Source organism: Meles meles, chromosome 8 (genome assembly GCF_922984935.1).
Source record: "Meles meles chromosome 8, mMelMel3.1 paternal haplotype, whole genome shotgun sequence".
Classification (NCBI taxonomy): Eukaryota; Metazoa; Chordata; class Mammalia; order Carnivora; family Mustelidae; genus Meles; species Meles meles.
In genome coordinates, this window is record NC_060073.1 from 60,867,801 (window position 1) to 60,880,768 (window position 12,968).

General features: G+C 59.1%; 1 protein-coding gene across 1 annotated transcript in view; it reads left to right on the forward strand.

Annotated features, from left to right (window-relative positions):
* The window catches only part of ARHGEF17 (Rho guanine nucleotide exchange factor 17), a 55,212-nt gene extending 42,686 nt beyond the window's left edge, over positions 1 to 12,526 (forward strand). Inside the window, exons 4-21 of the mRNA XM_046014583.1 lie at positions 1,514 to 1,630; positions 1,852 to 1,944; positions 2,166 to 2,342; positions 2,640 to 2,690; positions 2,936 to 3,045; positions 3,154 to 3,239; positions 4,787 to 4,905; positions 5,231 to 5,444; positions 5,950 to 6,023; positions 6,582 to 6,781; positions 6,941 to 7,239; positions 7,748 to 7,997; positions 8,238 to 8,324; positions 8,624 to 8,691; positions 8,918 to 9,066; positions 9,510 to 9,684; positions 9,806 to 10,075; positions 10,941 to 12,526. Of these exons, the coding sequence (XP_045870539.1) occupies positions 1,514 to 1,630; positions 1,852 to 1,944; positions 2,166 to 2,342; positions 2,640 to 2,690; positions 2,936 to 3,045; positions 3,154 to 3,239; positions 4,787 to 4,905; positions 5,231 to 5,444; positions 5,950 to 6,023; positions 6,582 to 6,781; positions 6,941 to 7,239; positions 7,748 to 7,997; positions 8,238 to 8,324; positions 8,624 to 8,691; positions 8,918 to 9,066; positions 9,510 to 9,684; positions 9,806 to 10,075; positions 10,941 to 11,137 (2,736 nt within the window). The 3' untranslated portion in view covers positions 11,138 to 12,526. The remainder of the gene's footprint in view (positions 1 to 1,513; positions 1,631 to 1,851; positions 1,945 to 2,165; positions 2,343 to 2,639; positions 2,691 to 2,935; positions 3,046 to 3,153; positions 3,240 to 4,786; positions 4,906 to 5,230; positions 5,445 to 5,949; positions 6,024 to 6,581; positions 6,782 to 6,940; positions 7,240 to 7,747; positions 7,998 to 8,237; positions 8,325 to 8,623; positions 8,692 to 8,917; positions 9,067 to 9,509; positions 9,685 to 9,805; positions 10,076 to 10,940) is intronic.
* The last annotated feature ends 442 nt before the right edge of the window (positions 12,527 to 12,968 follow it).

Below are 12,968 nucleotides of genomic sequence, written 5' to 3' on the forward strand. Positions count from 1 at the left end.
AAGATCCCACCATAGTGAATGGGACCTTAGAAAAGGTATTGGCTTCAAAACTCAAAAAGAGCTGTAGAAGCAAAACTAATAAACATTTAATTGAATGTCTGTAAAAACATAGCACACCATTTTCTTTAGTTGTTAAATATAGTATTGTTTACACGAGCTTAATTGCATTTGAAAAAACTTAAGTTACATTTTGTGTTTTGGCCAGAATTCCCAGGAATGCACGGTGATGACTGATAAATCATAGCCAAACACAAACTAAACTGCTTACTCAGAGCCGAATGATTTCAAAAGCAAAATTGTAAAACGCCTTTCAAAAATTGTACTAGCAAACAGACTTACAAACTTACCTGTTGTTGTGAGATGTGGATGTTCTTTCATGTGTTTGTGATGATGTGGGTGGGCCTTGGGCCTAAGAAGGTCTTAGAAGATGCCTGCTGCCCCGGAACGGATGTGGCAAGAACTCTGATGGGACCCCCGTTGGGTGCTGACACCTCCAGGCCATTGCCACCCTCGCTGTCACCAGGCTCATCCCCTGTCTGGACTTGGATGCTGACCATGGTCTGACGAGCAGAAGCCCTGGTCCCAGGGAAGGGTCAGCATAGCAAGCTTGGGCCCAGGGTGGGCTGGGGCGTAACGGCTGTCTTCTTCTCCGAGCCTCTGTTCTGTAGCACACCCCGGGCCTGGGGAGGGGGACAGTCAGCGCCTTAGAGACACAGGAGCTTGTGGGCCCAGAGGGGCCAGAAACAAATACCACCGTAGGGCCCTTAGTCCATCCGTGGTTCAGCTGACACAGGAACCAGGGTGTCCCACCACCTAGCCAGGGCTTCTGCCCAAGAACTTTAACGTTTAGCCCAGCTGTCAGCTGGCCATCGGTGTTAGCCACCAGCTGTGTGCCCCCCACTGGACAGGATGGACATCCCTATTGTCTTCCAGAGGAGAGACTTGTCCCCAGGGAGAATCAAGGGAGGCCAGAGGCCAAGTGTGATTCCAGAAAGAGTTCTAGTCAGGGCAGGGAGGGCTTTCTGGAGGAGGCACGGTTGGAGCTTAGCCCTGAGATGGGATGATGGTGAGACTTGGATGTAGTAAGGGCATCTGGTGGAGAGAATTACATGGGCAAAGGCCAAGAGGCAGGAATGAGTCTGTGTCTCTCAGAGGACAGGGAACAGGGGAAACTCCTGGCTGGATGGACTTAGTGAGGCTGGAGAGCAAGGGATGGAAATGCCCAGCTGGAAATGGGAGAGCCTGGTCTACAGAACACGTCTAGGCATATGTATTTCCATGTACACACAGACCCTAAGTAAGATACATGTTTGCACACACACATGCTCACACGGTCACACATACAAGGTGTATGTGTATACACAACGCAGGAGCACATACCCCATCCCTTAGAGCCCACATCATGTCCAGTTGGAGGGAAAGGATGTTGGCTTGTGCATCATTGGAAACCAGGACAGGGTGAGGTGGAGTAAGGGACACCTTGAAGGTCTTCAACCCACCTCTTCACCCACAGTTCTCCAAGGACGTCCTGGTCAACATCTATTCTGCCTACATTGACAACTTTCTCAACGCAAAGGATGCCGTGCGTGTGGCTAAGGAGGCGAGGCCTGCCTTTCTCAAGTTCTTGGAGGTACTGGGGGCCAACTAAGGGGGATGGACATGATTCCTACCTTGGGCCAGCTTTGGGAGGGGGCAAGAGCTCCCAGACTGGGCACCATAGCCTTGGGCTAGGGTTCAGTCTTTGCCCTTGGGCTGGGCTGGAGGCACTGGCTGGGGACCTGTCCCCAGTCATTCCCTTCTTTGCATGACATTCCTCACACGGGTGCCCATCCACTTTGTCTCTGGTTTCAGCAAAGCATGCGTGAAAACAAGGAGAAGCAGGCGCTGTCTGACCTCATGATCAAGCCTGTGCAGCGGATCCCACGCTATGAGCTTCTGGTGAAGGTGGGCATGGGGGGCAAGGTCGGGAGGCATGTGAGGCTGCGGGGGGCTGGAAGGCCCCTCCTCGATTGAGCCTGACGTCAGTGTCCCCATGGGTCGGGTAGGAAGAGAAGACCTCTCTGGAGTCTTCCTGTAGTCCCTCCTGCTCCAGCCGTCAACATGGGGCTGCCGGGCCTGAAAGGGGCACCTGATAAGCAGGGGTCTTATCCCCATCTCCACACCAGGACCTCCTGAAACACACACCCGAGGACCACCCAGACCACCCACTTCTGCTGGATGCTCAGCGGAACATCAAGCAGGTGGCTGAACGCATCAACAAGGGTGTGCGGAGCGCAGAGGAGGCAGAGCGACACGCCCGTGTGCTGCAGGAAATTGAGGCTCACATTGAGGGCATGGAGGACGTGAGTGCTCCCCGCCACCCAAGTCTTCGTTTGCACCTGTGGTCCCCTGCAGTCACCGTCCCGTCCACCTCCACAGAGTGTCTGCCAGCATCCCCACCCGTCTCTGTCCATAGCCACAACCGTGTTGTCTGTCTCTGGCCACAGATCCCGTGGCCTGAGCGCACAGCATCAGGAAGACGGAGGGGATGCTGCTTCTACTGGCCTGGCCTGTGGGGGGGTGGGCAGAGGTCCCTGGGGTCTGGGGAGGAGATGGGATTAATAATTGGCCTTCAAGGTTTTGTCTCTCCTGCCCCACAGCTCCAAGCCCCTCTGCGGCGATTCCTAAGGCAGGAGATGGTCATTGAAGTGGTAAGAAGTGTCCCGTTGTCTACCCACCTGTTCCCATCTCCCTACTTTGTTCATACTTCTGCTCATACCTGCTGCCCTTGGGCCTCCCTGCTCTTCCCCACAACAGGAGTCCTGGGTCAAGTCCTAACTCTACCTCTGGGCATCTGGGGCAGAGCCCTCACCCCTCTCTGGGCCTGGCTGTCCCCTTGGGCACGGTGGGCAGGAGGGTGGGCCTCTGGGCCTGAGTCCTGCCTCGGACCCCACAGAAGGCCATCGGTGGCAAGAAGGACCGGTCTCTCTTCCTGTTCACGGACCTCATCGTCTGCACGACGCTAAAGCGGAAATCGGGTTCCCTGCGGCGCAGCTCCATGAGCCTGTGAGTGGCTGGGGCGGGGCGGGGCTGGGCTGGGCAGCGGGGGAGCAGCTGTCCTTCCCTGGCCCCACTGCCCCGGCCTGGCCAGAGCTCCCCCTTGGCTCCCCATAGGTACACGGCAGCCAGCGTCATCGACACGGCCAGCAAGTACAAGCTGCTGTGGAAGCTGCCACTGGAGGACGCGGACATCGTCAAAGGTGGGACTGGCCCAGGCCTGCCCGGGGGGTTCTGGGTGTCCGGGCCCTCCTCTCAGAAGCCCTCCTGGAGGGTTTGCCCTGTGGCCAGGCTGGCTGCCTGATCTGTCTGCTTTTCTATTGTGGGGGCCTCACTTTCCCAGCCCGTATGGGGTGGGTGGCCTGCAGGGTTGGTGTGCCCACCACAGAGCCACACCAGGACCTGTGCACACAGACCACCTTCTGACGGGGCAGGGACCTCACCTAGGCTGGGGTGGTGTGGGGGCACAGACACACCTGCCACCAGCCACTGCCCGCGGCACCAGCACCCTATTAGACGACGATGCACTGCTCTGGTCCAGCAGTTTCGCTCATCGGGAGCAGAGACTCACTTAAGTCAGTGCAAGCAGAAGGCTGGTTGGAAAGATCTGTGTTGTTTGGGGCTGAGGTGGTTTCAGAGAATTGCTCCTCCTGCCTGTTCTCACTGCCCTTAGCTTTCCCTGCTTCCTCCTTCCTTCTACCTCCTGTGCTCCCTCGTGGCCTACTCTGCATCGTGGCCTTTCTCCCTAGCTGCTCCAGGATCCGAAGTTTACCTTTCTGAGGGGGCAGGTTGGTCTGGGATGGTAGTGTGGTTGCCTCTGGGCTGGCAGGCAGTTCGGGTTCAGACTCTGTCCCTAGGCTTAGCTGCGGTGGCTCCCAGGGCAAACCCAGGCCGGCCTCACGTGGACCACTGTGGAGGAATACAAGCTGATGATTGGTCCGGTTTGTCCCTTCTCACTGGAATACAGGCCAGTTGATAAAGTGACTACCTTTAGATCAGGTGTTTGCTCCTGGTCCCATCGAGTGTGGTCGGAGTGGGGCAAGGTCCTATAGAAGAAATCAGGGCTGCCCAGGCAGTGAGGGTTGTTGGGGTGGGGTGGGGGGAGTGGCATCCTTTAGAAGGAGTAGGAGAAAACCCAAGCCTTAGCTTTTCTAGTACATTCCACTGCTGTCTACTCTGCCCGTTGGTGGGTTCCTGGTCTAGGGTGGACACCCCTGGCCAGGCAGTGTTGGGTGTGGGGATGCTGAGCTGGCCTGTGGGGCCAGTTACTTGGCTGTGGTCAGGTACGGGGTAGGACTAGAGAAATCCAGAGCATCAGCTCATTTTCCCCTCCTCTGTCGGGGAATGGAGTCCCTTGGTCAGCAGATTTGACTGCCCGAGGCACTGGCTGCCGGGCGGACTCCCTTGTCGGCCGCACCCCAGCGGCTTCCGGTGTCAGCGGGAGGCTGCTGAAGCTACAGGGCCGTCCGCCGCCTATTCTGTGTGCTCGTCCGCCGGGCTCTCCAAGGGACCAGCACCCTGGGCCAGGTGGCTCTGAATCAGGCCCAGTACCCTGTTGCCAGGCCTGGTGTTTCTCTGCGAGCCACCTGGCTGTCACTCTGTTCCCTGGGCCTTGGGGTTGACCAGCTCTCAGCTTGTCAGGCCACTCCCCACGCTCGACTGCAGACCGTGAGGAAAGGGGAGACTGTCTGTCCAAGCCTGACCTTGTCTGCTTCTGTATCTGTCCGTGGCCTTCCTCTGTCTCTACCAGGGGCATCCCAAGCCACCAATCGGGAGAACATCCAGAAAGCTATCAGCCGCCTGGACGAGGACCTGACCACCTTGGGCCAGATGAGCAAGCTCTCAGAGAGCCTTGGTTTCCCCCACCAGGTCTGTGCTCTCTGCCTGAGGCAGGCGGAGTGGGGTGATGGGGGTTCCCAGAACCTATCTGAGGGAGAGAGAATAGCTCTTCATTGCCTGAGGGAGCGGTCACTCAGCTCTGTCACTTATTGGAAGGGGAAAGTACAGCCTCATGGCAACTGAGGGAAGTGATTGTTCCAGGCCTGAGGGTGGAGACACAGCTCTGTCCCCAACTGAGGGAGGAGAGAGGGCCCATCATGTCCGGGTGGGGGGGGCAGGCCCCCACTTAGTTCTCAGGGCAGGAGCAGGCTGTGGGGAGATGTCAGGGCCTAAGGCTGGGTCCTCCTCCCGGCAGAGCCTGGACGAAGCACTGCGGGACCTCTCAGCTGCCATGCACCGGGACCTGTCGGAGAAGCAGGCGCTGTGCTACGCACTTTCCTTCCCCCCTACCAAGCTGGAACTGTGCAGCACGAGGCCCGAGGGCACTGACTCCTTCATCTTTGAGTTCCCTCACCCTGACGCCCGCCTTGGCTTTGAGCAGGCCTTTGATGAGGCCAAGAGGAAGCTGGGTAAGCCAGGCCCATGCTGGTGTCCTCCTTCCAGCCCTTCCAGTCAGTGGGCAGCACCATGCCTCGATGTGGGAGATCAGGAACCAGAAACCCCTGTGTCCTGTGCTTCAGTCCCTGCTGCGGGGGAGGGTGGCCTGAGACTCCCGAGGAGAAACGGGACTTGCTCCCCCGGGCAGGGAGGGGATTCAGTGAATGGAAAGGGTGAACTTAGGGCAGGGGTGCTGCTGTGGAGAGAAGGCAGGGCCCTCCTCCCTGCGTGCCCTCTGTACACTCTGAGCAGGCCTGGAGCAGGGAAAGCTGTTAGAGTCTGTGGCTTAGAGGATCCTTAGAGACTTCTGGGTCTGCCTCCCACATTGTACAGGTGGGAAAATTGAGGCTGGGGACAAGCAGGGCATAACCCACAGCCCCCTCGCTTTCCCCTGAGGAACCCTGATGAGCAGGGCAGGAAGGGAAATGGTCGAGGGCAAGGTGGAAGCTGAGCAGTGTTTGTCCATCTCCGCTACAGCCTCCAGCAAAAGCTGTCTAGACCCCGAGTTCCTGAAGGCCATCCCCATCATGAAGACCCGCAGTGGCATGCAGGTGTATGGGGGGCCCTGGCCCCGTGGGTACACATGGTTTTGTTGGGGGTCCATTAGGTGCCTGTCTCGAACATGACAGCCGCCCCCTATGTCTGTGAGTGTACTACTCTGCACACGCATGTGGCTACTACGTGGGTTGCATACACATGGGTGTGGCCACACACATCTGTGCACATGAGCGAAGGCTCCAGTGGGCATGAGGTGTCTAAGTCACACGCCTAAGTCTAGACAGCGGTTACCACTTTTCACACTTGTTACCTCATACATTTGGGACCGTGTTTAGCATTTCCACATGTGTGGCTCTCTGTGTACACATACGTATGTGAAGGGACGAGACCAACATCAGCTGGTATATGTGCCTCTGGCCCACAGAGTGGCCCATGCGCTGTGCATGTGTGTGTGTGCGTGTGTATACGCGCGTACAGAGGGGTGTCCTGGGAGTTTGTACCCCCCGCCCTGCAGGCCCACCTCCCTCCGTTCTGTCGGCCGGCTGGAGAGCGGGGGGAGCTGGCAGCCCTTCCCACATTCACCTTCCCCTGTCCGTTGGTGCCGTCTGCAGTTCTCGTGTGCAGCCCCGACCCAGAGCAGCTGCCCTGAGCCCATGCCTGAGGTGTGGGTGTGCAACAGCGACGGCTACGTGGGCCAGGTGTGCCTGCTGAGCCTGCGCGCTGAGCCCGATGTGGAGGCCTGCATCGCCGTCTGCTCCGCCCGCATCCTCTGCATCGGGGCCGTGCCCGGCCTTCAGCGCCGTGGCCACAGGTGAGGCCGGCGACATCGGGACAACGGGACACATCCAGCTCCCAACTCCTCTGCAGCTGTGGGCGAGGCTGGTGGACGGGGCAGGGCCCTGGGGGCTGGCGGCAGTGGGACAGAGCCCCGGCTCCTGGCAGCTTTCATCCCCACTCCTGCATCTCACAGGGAGCGGCCTGCCTCGCTGAGGAGTCCCCCAGAGACGGCCCTGGAGACCCCTGGTCCAGAACTGGACGTCGAGGCTGCGGATGAAGAAGCAGCGACGTTGGCAGAGCCCGGATCCCAGCCCTGCCTCCATATCTCCATCGCAGGCTCGGGGCTGGAGATGGCCCCAGGCCCCGCTGAAGGAGACCCTCGCCCGGAATTGGTGCCCTTTGACAGCGACTCGGATGATGAGTCTTCACCCAGCCCCTCGGGAACCCTGCAGAGCCAAGCCAGCCGGTCCACCATCTCCTCTAGCTTTGGCAGTAAGTGCCCAGCTTGCTGCTGTCAGGCAGGGTGGACTTCCCTGAGGAGGGGGCACCCAGCACGTACTGATGGGTGAGGAGGGACCAGCGTCAGCAAAGGCATGGCATTGAGTCTCAGGATGTTAGCACACAGAGGAGGGGGAGCCGGCAAGGTGGGGAGAAGGGGGACTGTGACAGCAAGGACCCAGAGGGCAGCGGGCCAGTCAGGCCAGATCCCGAAGACCCCAGAACGCCCTGTCAAGTAGGGGAGATGGAGTAGGGGCTGGAGTGGTTGATCGGCCTATCCACAGCATGATGGTGGATTGGCGTGTGTAGCACTAAACTGTCCGCCAGCAGAATAACTAGACCTGAGCCGGGCAGACGCCTCGGGGAAGGGGGGAACGGGTAGGAGGCCCTCAGGAGGGACTTGGCCGGGAGGAATGCACGGAGGGGAGATGGGGGCCTGGAAAGGTGACAGGTCTTGGGCCCAGCAGAGGGGAATGGAGGTAGACCCCTTTGTCTCCCTCAGATGAGGAGACTCCGAGCTCCAAGGAGGCCACGGCAGAGACGACCAGCTCAGAGGAGGAGCAGGACCCTGGCTTCTTGCCCCTGTCTGGCTCCTTCGGGCCTGGCGGTCCCTGCAGCACCAGCCCCATGGATGGGAGAGCCCTTCGCCGCTCTAGCCGTGGCTCCTTCACCCGGGGCAGCCTTGAGGACCTGCTGAACGTTGACCCCGAGGCCTACCAGAGCTCTGTGTGGCTGGGCACCGAGGATGGCTGGTAGGGGCAGGACAGGAGCCAGGGACACAGAACCCCAAGCTCTGAAGCAGAAGCGGGAGGGCTTGGGGTCCGACCTCAGGAGTATAACCAGCTGGGGCTCCTGCGGGGTCTGAAGCCTACAGGGAGGCTTTGGGATCTCAGTACCTTGGCCCCTGGCAGGGGGGAGATGGTGGTGGGATGGAGGTGGAGGGTGAACTGCGGGGGCAAGCCTCGGTCCCAGGTGCATGCCCCGATCCACAGCGTCCACGTGTACCAGTCCTCCGACAGCATCCGTGACCGTAGGAACAGCATGAAGCTCCAGCACGCGGCCTCTGTGACCTGCATATTGTAAGGCCCTTAGCCAGTCCTCCTGGTCCAGACCCTCCTACCCATGCAGGCCTCCTGTTCACCCAGCTCTCCCCGTTCTACCGGCCCCTCCTTTCTGTGGAGGCTTGCCCTAGGCCAGCTGGGCCTTTCCTACGGTGTGTGATGGTGGTCGAGTTACTACCCCTTTCTGGCCTTGGGCTCCCTGCCTGGAGCGTCAGTCTCTTGGGCATCGTAGCCATTCTGTCTGGGAGTCCCTTGGCTCCAGGTGACCTCCTCTGGCCTCCTGAAACCCCTGACTCCTTCCCCTTTGCCCTGCCCAGGTATCTGAATAACCAGGTGTTTGTGTCTCTGGCCAATGGAGAACTTGTGGTCTACCAACGAGAAGCAGGTGAGTACCCTCTGCATCCCGCCCCGCCGGCGTGACTGGTGCAGGCCCTCTCCCTGAGGCCCGTGAGTCCGGAGACGTGCTCTGGGCACCTCTCAGGCCTCTCTGGGCCTTGGTGTCCTCGTGTACAAATGGAGAGTTTAACATCTATAACTACATTTGTGGGGATGAGGCTCCAGGGCAATTCCAGACTGAATTTGCTGTTTTCTTTATCCTGCTCCCACTCCAGGCCATTTCTGGGACCCCCAGAACTTCAAGTCAGTGACCCTGGGTTCTCAGGGGAGCCCCATCACCAAGATGGTGTCCGTGGGTGGGCGGCTGTGGTGTGGCTGCCAGAACCGGGTCCTTGTCCTGAGCCCTGACACACTGCAGCTGGAGGTACCAGTGGGGGTGGGGGTGGGGACAGAATTGGTGATTTGGGGTAAGCCTAGCCCATGAGAGAGGGAGCTGAGGCCATGGGGGCCATAAGAAGGCATCCATCTGTCCAGAGAGAGGCCCGTGATTGCTCCGAAAACCCTCTGAGCTCTAATATCCTCTGATCACAGAATCACTGAGCTGCAGGGGACAAGCCAGCTCCATTTTTAATTCCTGAGGCTTAATGGGGGGCTTCACTGAAACCAGGCTTCGACAGGTTTGTCATCTAGACCAAGGAGCCAGGCCACCTCTGCCCTCAGCCGGGGGTCTTTCTGGAGAAGTCTGGTAGTGAGCTGTAGGGGTGAGGCGGGTGCTGGTGGAGCATGAGGCAGGGAGGGGCCGGGGAGGGCAGGCCTGCCAGTCCCCCACGTGCTCTCTCTCCCTGCCCCTCCCACCGCTCCTGCCAGCACACGTTCCACGTGGGCCAGGATTCCAGCCGCAGCGTGGCCTGCATGGTGGATTCCAGCCTGGGGGTGTGGGTGACGTTGAAAGGCAGTGCCCACGTGTGTCTCTACCACCCGGACACCTTTGAGCAGCTGGCAGAAGTAGACGTCACACCCCCCGTGCACAGGATGCTGGCAGGTACTGACCTCCGTCCACCCCAGCCCCTGCCCCTTCCCCCTGGAGCCCTTCTGCCCCCCTATCGAGGAGGCTGAGCCAGGGCCGGGAGACAGCCCCAGCTCTGGTCCATCTTGCCCCCTAGGCTCGGACGCCATCATCCGGCAGCACAAGGCCGCCTGCCTGAGGATCACGGCGCTGCTGGTGTGCGAGGAGCTGCTGTGGGTGGGCACCAGCGCCGGCGTCGTGCTCACCATGCCCACCTCACCCAGTGCCGTCAGCTGCCCGCGAGCGCCCCTCAGCCCCACCGGCCTAGGCCAGGGGCACACCGGCCACGTCCGCTTCTTGGCTGCCGTCCAGCTGCCAGATGGCTTCAGCCTGCTCTGCCCGACGCCGCCACCTCCCCCAGACACGGGTGGGTTTGAGCTCCCTCCCCTGACCCAGGGGTCCGGACTCTGTTTAAGATACGCCCCCTTTTCCACCAGAAGAGGTTTTTAAGAGGGAAAAAGAGTGTAGTATGGGCTGGAAGTGGCACAGAGAGCAGGAAGTAGGCTCTAAAGTCCCCAAAATAAAACCTTCCCGGATGTGGGCTGTGTGCACACCTCAGTCCAGAAGTGTCACCGGAGACAGGGAGTGAACTCTAAGAACTGTCACCTAAGAATCAGACCATGGCACAGCAAGGGATGCAGACAGCAGGCAAACAGAGAAGACCAGAAATGAGGGCCAGGGCAGGGCGTCAGGAAGTCCCGGGCAGAGTGGGAAACGGAGCAGCGGCAACTAGAACACAGAATGGCAGGCGGGACAGACATGGACTGGGAGGGTTAGCAAGGGAAGCGTGTTAGGAGATGGCATCCGTCAAGGAGTGCCGAAGTGAGCCAAGGCTTGCTTTGACCGGGCAGGAAACCGTATTCCCACGAGGACGTGCCTGTGGGAACCCAGAAGCAGGGAAGCTTCGGGCGGGAGAAGACCTCAGCTCCCCGGCTGGGAAAGTAGGAAGCGGTTTGAGGAGGACAGTACATGTGTAATGGCGGGGGGGGGGGGTTTGAGAGCTTATGTCACTCTTGACTAGGACGCACAGATAGGAGGTAAGAAGTTGTGTGACTGCCAGGAAGTGGGTATTTCTTTCCAAAGATGTTCTTGCCTAACAGGAAGTCGGATTCCCCCACAGAAAGTATGCCTGTCTTTCTTCCTATCTTCTGGGGGTGAGGCAGGCCCTTAGGAGACAGCACAGCCACCAGTCCCACGCTTGCTAACAGACTGTCTCTCTCTCCACCCTCTAGGCCCTGAGAAGCTGCCATCCCTGGAGCACCGGGACTCCCCTCGGCACCGAGGACCTGCCTCGGCCAGGCCTAAAATGCTCGTTATCAGTGGTGGGGACGGCTATGAGGACTTCCGACTCAGCAGCGGGGGTGGTGGCAGCAGTGAGACGGTGGGCCGAGACGACAGCACAAACCACCTCCTCCTGTGGAGGGTGTGACCCTGTCCACTGTGGCCCAGGACTTGCCTGCCCAGCTGCCCTCGGCCTGCTTGCCTCTTCCTAGCCCACACTTGCTAGCGGTCTCTGACCAGAAACGTCCCACCAGGGCCACACCTGTGCCTGCGCGGGCTCCCTCCCAGCCCCTTGGAAATATTCCTGATGGGACACCTGCTGGCCAGCGGGCCAAGACCTTTGCCGACCCTCTGGCTGCTTCAGTGCCCCCAGTCATGACGGGTGGGGCAGGGGGGCATGTGGGCTGCTCAGGACCACTGTCCCTGGAGCTTCTACCAAAGACACGGCCGGGCCTGGACCCCCGGGGCTGGGAGGGCCATGTGCAATATTTGGAGGGTTTTCTGGGGGCAGTGGGAGGGCTGGGGACAGAAGCCTTTCCCATGTACAGTATTTATGTTCCTTTCTAGATGCGTACCTTCCCAAGCACTTATTTATGCAATGACCTGGGCAGGGGTGATTTGAGGAAGTCACAGAAGGGGAAAGACCCTATTCCTGCTTTGGGGGCCACCCTGGGGCCCTAAGCGAGTCTTCCTGGAAGGACCAATCCCCCCTCATTACATACTTGTGCACACATGTGCGTAGACACATGGGTGTGTGCAGGCACGCGTGCATGTGCTCTCACACACACACACACACACTGCATGTTCAGGGCACTAGAATATTGCCTCTTAACATACACTTTCCATGGCCTTGTCGTGATTGGGCTGCCCTCCAGTATCCAGAGCCAAGGACCAAGCACCCTCAGTCATCCAGAACAAGGTGATGGCTGCAGGGGGCAGTGACTCCCGTGTGGGGGCTTCCCCAGGACTTGGCATTTCCTAACTTGTTGGCAGTGCCTTTAGTCGTTTCCAGATTTGTTAACACTGATAGGGACTTGGACAGGGCTCTTTCCTGGCCTGAGCAGGGAAGAGGAAAGGGCCCTTGTTCTCCTCCAAGCTGCGCCCCCCCCCGCCCCGCCCAGCTCCTGTGTCTCATGCACTGGCACGTATGGTCACCTTGGCAGGGTGGGCCTGGGAGCCCCCCTCACTCGGACCATTGAGACCCTCTTTTCACACCCTTCCTGCCAGGGCAGCCCCTCCAGGAAGAATGCCCAAAGCCCAGGGGCTGGATATGGCCTCTTCAACTGGGAACCACTTACAGGCAGCCTCTTCCCTGCTCCCTGGATGGCAGGAGCCAGTCTGACCCCCAGCCCCCTTGCTTCTTCAGCTGCAGCTCCAAAGGTCTGGTTTCAGATGGGGTTTGTTTGGTTCTGTTTTTGTTTGGGGTGTGTGGGTCATTGTGGTCTTAGATTATGTTTCTCTTGCTACCAAACAGTCATGTATTAACTTTCCTTGGATGATGAATTTTAAAGAGTCAATAAATAGAAACACCAAATGACCACTCGCCATTGGTGGCACAGGGGCCTCCAGCCATCAGCCTCAGGGCTCCCCAGCTGACGGGCCTCCCAACACCACTCACTCGAGCAGAAGGGAGGGCTCAGAGACCAAGAAGGTGCTGGGAAGGCAAGGCCACCACTCCCCATGTTATGCCGGGCAGGTCGCTGTCCCTGTCTGGGCTGTTGCTCTCTCTCGTCAGGAAAACAAGGTCTCATGCCCATTCACAGCTTTGTGACTGGGTGACATGTTAGAACCCCTTACAGATTACATGTGTGCATATAACGTATGATCCATAATTATATGTCCATATAAGTATACATTCCCAGGCTCCCCATAGCTTCTCAGTCGCTGGGGCTTGGGAGTCCGAAGCTGATGGGAAGCATGTGACAAGGCGACCAGAAGACCGGACGACTCCGGCAGGAAACGGTGTTCTGCAGCAAAGC